General features: G+C 30.9%; 1 protein-coding gene across 1 annotated transcript; it reads right to left on the bottom strand.

Annotated features, from left to right (window-relative positions):
• LOC105624516 (glucose dehydrogenase [FAD, quinone]-like) lies at nucleotides 1–7,955 on the bottom strand. The gene is made up of 6 exons (XM_012205876.1): nucleotides 7,889–7,955; nucleotides 3,795–3,865; nucleotides 2,293–2,477; nucleotides 1,977–2,191; nucleotides 496–1,681; nucleotides 1–265 (listed from the first exon to the last, which is right to left on the bottom strand). Exons 1-6 carry the CDS (start codon nucleotides 7,953–7,955, stop codon nucleotides 1–3), a joined length of 1,989 nt encoding a protein of 662 aa, XP_012061266.1.
• Nucleotides 7,956–8,328: the final 373 nt, after the last annotated feature.

Genomic DNA, 8,328 nt, shown 5'->3' with positions numbered 1-8,328 from the left:
TTATGACCAAGTATTTTTAATCATATCGGCTGCCTTTTCAGCCACCATCATGATTCCGGCGATAGGATTTGAGTTTGGTACAATAGGAAAGATGGAAGCATCGGCAACGCGAATATTCGATATACCATGTATTCGAAGCTGCGAATCTATTACTGCACTTGGATCAGTACTTGGTCCCAACTTGCATGTTCCAGATTGATGATTTTCCGGTCCAGTTTTTGCTCTTATTTGACACATCCAGAAAGCGTCCGTGCCGAAATGGTAGCTAATAAAAAAAAATTATTAAAGATAACTAATAGAAATTTATGAAAAATGATTCTTTTCAAAACTTTTGAAATATTACACGAAAATATTATAATTTGTTTTTAATTGTTGGCATATTAAAAATTATTAATATTTCTATATTTTTGCTTAAAAAAAAGTCCATTGTAAACTTATTATAAAATCAGGATTAAAACTTGTTTGAAAACTTGTCATATACGAATTATTACTTACTCGCTACACAATGGACTTTTCACTTGTTCCAAACGAAGATCCCATTTCTTCATAGCGGGCGTATCAACAAATTTGCTAACCTTCTTGATACCTTCGAGTAGAATCATTAAATCCTTCTCTTTTGTGAAGTAATTTGGATATATCAACGGTGGATCCAAAGGATTATTTGAGCGGAGTTTTAAGTCGCCTCGACTCTCTGTAGAAATCACTGTAGGTCTCGCTATGATCTTTCTTCTGTCCGGACAATCAGGCTGAAACTTACCGTTGATGCACTCATCGATTAAACCAGTCTTTGAACAAAGGGGAATGAAACCGTCGAAGAAGACTTGGATATCCGATACGCCGTTGATCGCATAACTGCTTTCGAGGAAACCGGTAACTTGAGTGAGACCACTGCTAGCCAATGGTCCCGTCTTATTCTCCACATATTGATTTACGGCGTCCATGGTCATGATCTCGTATGGAATATCTTTGATGCTCATCGGCACCGCTACGGACACGTGGTTGTGCAGATTCTTACCAACCGGCAGGTTTTTGAATACTTTAATACCGAACTTGGCGAGATCTTCTTCGGGTCCTATGCCAGAATTCAGAAGGATGTGCGGTGAGCCGATAGCACCAGCTGTTAAGATTACCTCCTTATCGCATTTCACCACTCTCTTATAGCCATTCTTATCCACCAGTTCCACGCCGTAAGCTTTCTGTTCCCACGGACGAATCAAGATCTTGGTGACTTGCGCGTTTGTCAGCACTCGCAGATTCTTGCGATCGTGAACTGGTCTTAAATATGCTCTGGAAGTTGTAAGACGCATACCGTTCTCAACTGTCATCGGCGCGATCATGAAGCCAGTTTGATTGTATTCTTTTAATAGGGAAGTTCTGTAACCCAGTTCGCTGGCGGCTGTCAACAGTACATTTACGAAGTCCGGCTTGTGTGGATAGTACTGAATAGTCATCGGGCCGCCTTCCTTTAAACTTCTAGGTTTATCTGATAAGATTGTTGGATCGATTGGATTCTCCATACGTTCAAAATAATGACTGATCTGGTCGTAGGACCAACCCAAGTTACCCTCTCGTGCCCAGTGATTGTAGATTTCAGGATGTCCTCGATAATACATCATACCGTGCATACCGCTGGTTCCAGCTACCATTTTACCTCTCGGCCAAGTGCAGACGCCATCCGTTTCTAAAAATCATAATCATGACATTGATTTATTAAGGTTTTATTTTTGTAACATAAATTTGTATCTAAGATTGTGTATTAAAATTTAAATTGTTTATTTAATAATTCCGATTTTGATCTGAGGCTTTTAAAAAATTGGAAAAATTGCCATATTGAATTGCTTGTTTTTTTTTCTTTCAATTTGTTTTATTATAGACAATTTAACGGAAAGAACAATTTGGCTAAAGTATCTAAAAATTTAGATAAATATATTTCTGTGAATAAATGTTGAAACAATTGTTCCAGATTTATTTAATACCCAAACAGGCAGTAGGATGCGATAATGTTGGTTCCGTTTTAAAATTCCAATCGAGGGACGTATTTATGGCATTGACCGCAAAAGCTGGTACAGCTGTCGCAACAGGTTCTTCAGGACCAGCTTCGATGAGCAAAACTTTTTGCCATGAAGTTTCGCTCAATCTTCTCGCGATTATTGGTCCGGCCACACCTGCGCCGACAATTATAAAGTCGAACCTGAAGACATTGATCTTTCATAATATGGAATAGAATAAAGTACATACGAGAATAGAAGAAGTGCACTAGCGCTATGTGCATAAATTTTATGAATCTCTTACCATTCGTATTCGTTTGGTGCTTCGTCTCTGCCCAATCGTCGACAAGGGTCAGCAATGTCACATTTAGAGGACAGTATATGTTGGATCAAAATCATAAAAGAGCTAACACCACAGACATTGCTTATGTATTGCGTATCCTTGAACTGGCACAAGCAACATCCATAGTCGTTGCTTGCTTGAATCGGCTTAAGATAATAACATTCACTTTAAATAGGTACAAATAATAATTTTCATTATTACGAAATAAAGATTTACAATCATTTCTAATCTAATATTATACCTCAATATTTATAAATTTTGAATACTGTGCGCGCTTTCTTCTAATACAAAGTACATGTGTATAAAAAGGCTATGTACATTAATGTAAAACTTGTGACGAAAAGAATTTCTTTGAGGAATTAAAGTAATCACAGTTATTTAGTAATCGTTAATGTTCTCAAATATATAAGGAAAATATTTCCAGATATATTTACTTATACTACAATTATATTTGTACATTTTTATATTAATCTTAGTCAAAATGTTACTGTTCGTATTTCTGTAGGTAATTACGTCGTTCGAATTATTGCAAATTTTGTTATAAGATTTTTTGCTCGTAATTGTTAGATTTATGATAATGTTTTTCGATAGTTAGGATTATCCTCGAATTACGGAAAAAGATACACTTGATGCGTATATACGACGAAAATATTCGAGTGTTACACTGTTAATAATTATCATGTTTCTTATTCCAAACATTCTATTTAAATATTATTCGTATTAGTGTAATAATATGAGCATTTTAAATCTGTATGAGAATTTAGCAATTCTATTATTTCTATTTTACATCTACTTTTCTCTTTTGCGCTGTAATCTATAGTTTATAATTGCTTTTTGTAGTTATATGGAATATGATGCAACAAAATTAAAAGTACTAAAACATATCAGTAGATTTAATCAGATTTTCTCATTGTTTAAAACGGTAGAAGAGACGGGGGCTAAGTGAGCACTTGAATTTTGAGTGGTAAAAATATATCTTATGAGTTCCCAATTTATATTGTAGAAGGCATCTCGTATGTCTTTTTCACCAACTTTGGAATTTGGTTAGTTTAAGTGCCGAGTTATTAAGTTTAGATGAAAAGTTTTTTCGATAGTCAAAAATAATTTGAGATTTCATTTTTCGAATCACATCATTTTTGTATGTATATGAATGAAATGAAGTTGCAAATTTACACTAGAACTTTTTATTGCCATCTTATTTTATTATCACTCTATAAAATGCTAATATTTGATTAAAATTGTTATTGAAAATTTATTTACTTTGTTATTGAAAATTGCAATTGAAGTAAAGGGTGCCCACTTACCCGATCTCCCCTATTTATTTTTACAATTGTAGTAGAATTATAAATACTTATTACAAAAGAAGAAATGAAGGTTTTTGTTACTCAAGTTAATATATCATTACGGTAAGTTAAAAAATTTTCGGCATCATAAAAAAATACCTATAACTATTTTTTACTCACCTGATGTGCTTTGACTGGGGTAGCGATAACATAATGTGCCAAGATTAGCCAGAGGAAGTACCACCGCATGTCTATAATTTAAAGACTAATATTATCTGTGAATTGATTACAAGGAGATAAATAGTAACACTGGCCAACGTGGTTTCTGTTGTTTGAATAAAAATATTATTTCCGATGTATTTTTGCTCTCTGAATATAAATCTGGCAATGAAATTCACATTTCTATCACGTCAGAAAAGTGAGATTAAAGAAAAATTAACGTCAAAATTAACGTTTTTTGATTGTAATTTTTTTGTTAGCAAAATAAATATTTTTCTTTATTTTCATATAAAACAAAAGTTCATTTGAACAAAAGTAAAGAGAAAAATTTACTTCGCTAACAAAAAAATCACAAACATATGTCAAAACATGTTAATTTTGATCAAAATTGACACCTTTATTTTCACTTTTCTCAAAAATCTGACGAACCTGAATAGAGCAAATTTCATTACTGAATTCGTGTTCAAACGCGCAAAAACATCGGAAATGATATCTTTTATATTCAAACAACAGAAAAAAATCTTAAAATCAGTCTGTGTAATTAATTATAGCGTTTGTATATTATATATATATATAACATTTACATATATATATATATATATATAGTGAATTTACATAAATAATTTTGTTAAGTAAATGTTATATTATCTATACATATTATCTATACATACGCGCGTGCGTATGTGGTTACCTACGTCTCGTTATAATTTACGTTAATGCATTTTATACTATTGTATTACTCTTTAGAAGATAAGTCGGACATGAGTCAATCATTAGTTCGATTATTATCATGTATCACTTTACTAAAATACAGATTTTATATTCGTGTTCATTGAAAAGATATATAATTTGAAAATGATTGCAATAGAGTTTCGACACATGTTAGTTAAACACTTGGACAAGAGGAACGAAACGTCGATTATAAGATTTATGAGAATACCATTGAAAACAATGACATATGTCGACAGTATAATAAGCGCGTATTTTGCAATAAACTTAATTATCCCGCATTTATATCGGTAACCTTGGCATTGTTTTCAATTTTGTCTTATATAATACAAAGTATTGAATCTGTAATACTTGATAATAATTAGTCGTTGTCTTATTGTCATCGACTATCGTTCTAAAATGTCATTTTTATTACTGTTAAAAGAAAATTTTTGATCATTTTTTGATCATTAAATACAAATAGATAATGTCTTCCGAATAAATGAAATGATGATATGACAATTCGGCTAAAGATCTAAAAGACCTACCTAAATTTTAACGTTTTCCATTTGATCTGTTTTCATAATGTCCTTAATTTATTACATTATTTTTATTACAGATTCTACATTTGACTTTAAATTTATAGCTTTTTAATCTTATATTCATTAAATAATTTGTTGCATTTTTTTATCTATTGACTGTTATTTTGATTGCAATACAATTTTATTTGTAAATATTATTTATGCTGTGATCCCTGAAATTATTCTGTCGACTAACAATAAGACATCCGTGCATCTTGAAACTGTCATGATCAAGTACTCTAGACATCATTTATCAATTATACTTACTCATGTCATACAACCTGAGAAACATAAAAACGAGATCTTAATTTTATACAATTTTACTGAAAATGGTTCAAATATATGAGCCGAAAAGAATTCTATTCTATTATGTTCTATTGGTTATGTAATTCTACAAAATACACATTACAAAATACACATAATTTTAAACAAATTTACGCATTATTTACTATCTCCTGTTAGCCTACATGGAGAGAATTCTTCATAGAGAGATTTATCGCAAGATTCGCTACAAATTTTATCATTGTTTAGCGTGAGATAATTAGATAACCTATTAAATATTATCGTAAACATAGGAATTTTTGAAATACACAAAATACATTTTATCAAACTACATAATAAAACTACATAATAAAAATTAACATGTACATTGTAAATTATTTTAATGCAAAATATTTATAAATATGCTTTGTGAAATTTAGGTATAAAATTTAGGTATTAAATTTTAATGCAGATCAATTGTCATTATGTTATTACATTTTAGCAAATATAACTTCCAGGACTTATCAGAATTCCTTAATTAATTTTTACGTTCAATTAAAAAACTGTACTGTTAAAGTACATTGTCCAATTACTTTCGTTTTTACTTTGAATCTAAGTTTAAATTCAGTGAACGATCTCTAATGCGACTTTTATGCCATACTGTTGTTTTTTAAATATAAGAAAGTAAATTCTTTCTTTTTAAATATAAGAAAGTCTTTTTTTTTAAATATACGAAAGCCTTTCTTTTTAAATATAAGAAAATTACATCCATTTATCGAGAGTACGCGTACTATTTGCTATAATGAGCGATTTTAGTGTTGTTTTAGTAAACTAACTAAATTTGTAAATTTGTTAATACGACAAAGATAACCTTCTACAAAAATGAATTTATTATAACGATCGAAATTGATAATAAAATATGCTAGCTAAGCGCATACTTTTGCTACTATAATGAAGAACTTGTTACATTAATAATCTTCAATTGTAGCAAAGAATTAGTTGCTCTATCAATTCAAGTTATCAATTCAAATTAAGACAACAAATTCTGATAAATACATGTTTTCATTTTTATTAAAATTAAAAAGAATGCAATTTTTAAATTATTATTACAAACGTATTATTATTTCAAACGTATCTTCATAACACGCTGAATGCGGGTCGCAGGTCGCAAGATTAAAACCTAACCTAATTTAATTATATTTCAAGTATAGGACATGTAAAACACAGGGCACATTGAAGTTGGGTAAACTTTAATTTTCGCGAAGAAGCTTTGTTGATACAAATGTGAATGCGTATGCACCGATTTAAGATGCCCTGTATAATGAAAGAGAGTGATGCCAAAAGAGACGATTCCACTACATATATTATACAATACAAGTCACATATTTCTTCTTCTTCTCTTCAAGAATCCAGTTAGCCAATAGTAAATTATCACATAATTAACATAAATAACTGATATAATGGTAAATAAACAAATGGATAAACGTACAAACTCGATCAAGAATCATATGTTTCCGGCTTCCTTTCAACAATAGAAAAAAAACATGATGAGTTGCGTAAGCATACTGCGTAAATTAGTTATTTCAATTAAACTAATTTGTTGCAATATTAATAAAGATGTTTATTCTACGAGCATACTGATAATTGCATGCTTACACATAATTTTTAGTTAAAATTTTTTACAATTAATTACAAACGTTGCACTCGCGCAGCAAGCTGTATCTTTGCTAAATCTCAGTGAATATTTTCCGTATTAATTACATGTGAAAGTGTGTTATTGCTTGTTTATGATAAATTTTTGCTACAATTTTACCATCGAAGAGTATGTGCAATACATCTGATACGGAATGACAAATATGTATTGTACATCATATATGCAAAATACCCGGCAGAAATTTCTCCATCTGCAAACGCGGAGTAAGTGAAATTTCGTTGAACTATTAATAAGTATAGACATTGTACACATGACAGAGATAAGAAAAAAACAACTATCCATTCTAGATTACAGTTTTAATTTTACTAGACGCAGAAAGTTTCTTGAAATTTTTATTAAAATTTTCTTTTATTCAAGTTTTTTTCATCACTAGAAAATTGTTTAATTACGATGATCGCATAGTTATATATATACGATTTTACTATATTTAAGTCAAAGATTTTTGAAATTTATTTCAACAAATCGTTATATAAAGAGCAGATTCCTTTAAGAAAGTTTCAAAACTTTCGCGAGTCTCTCTACGTTACACATAAAAGATATATCTTAATGTAAGAGGTGGTTTGAAATGTTTAATTTCTAGACTTAACTTTTTTCCAAATATTACCTAAGATCTGGATAAAAATGTGAAAGCTTACAACTCATCGTGATCGGCGTGATTTCGATGACGTTTACAACGATACAGAATATGTAGGCACTAATCGATTTATCTTATCACTAGGACTACAAATCATTTTAAATGATTGATTCGGAGCGATTCGAATTTGCAATAGGATCATATTCTCAACACCTACCGTTTGGTACAGTCAAAAAAGACAGCATAACCACAACCACACTATATGCACTAATCGAGAAACACATTGCGTGGGGTCTGACATTCGTTGACGAAGAAAACACACGTGGTGTGACGTCATCGTCAATAAAGTCTTCATCTCGGCTTCAAGCAGGATTCACACCGCGTGGATTAATGCATTTAGGACTTACTCTTTGAGGATTTACGATCGAGTGATCAAGCTTTGAGGAAGCCAGAAACGAATTAAACATGCTATTTGTTCATCCGGTGAATCATTAAAGAATTTCTTTTATCGAGAGAGAGAGAGAGAGAGAGAGAGAGAGAGAGAGAGAGAAGTAATTAATAAATTAGTTGTGTCGCGCGCGCTAGTGTTGTTAGTGTAGGTTAATTAAATTTAAAATTTAAGTTAAATTAAAATTAATAAAGTAAAAGAGTACGTAG

This window comes from Atta cephalotes, assembly GCF_000143395.1.
Source record: "Atta cephalotes unplaced genomic scaffold scaffold00081, whole genome shotgun sequence".
In the NCBI taxonomy this organism is placed as follows: Eukaryota; Metazoa; Arthropoda; class Insecta; order Hymenoptera; family Formicidae; genus Atta; species Atta cephalotes.
This window is presented reverse-complemented; position numbering and strand designations above follow the sequence as displayed.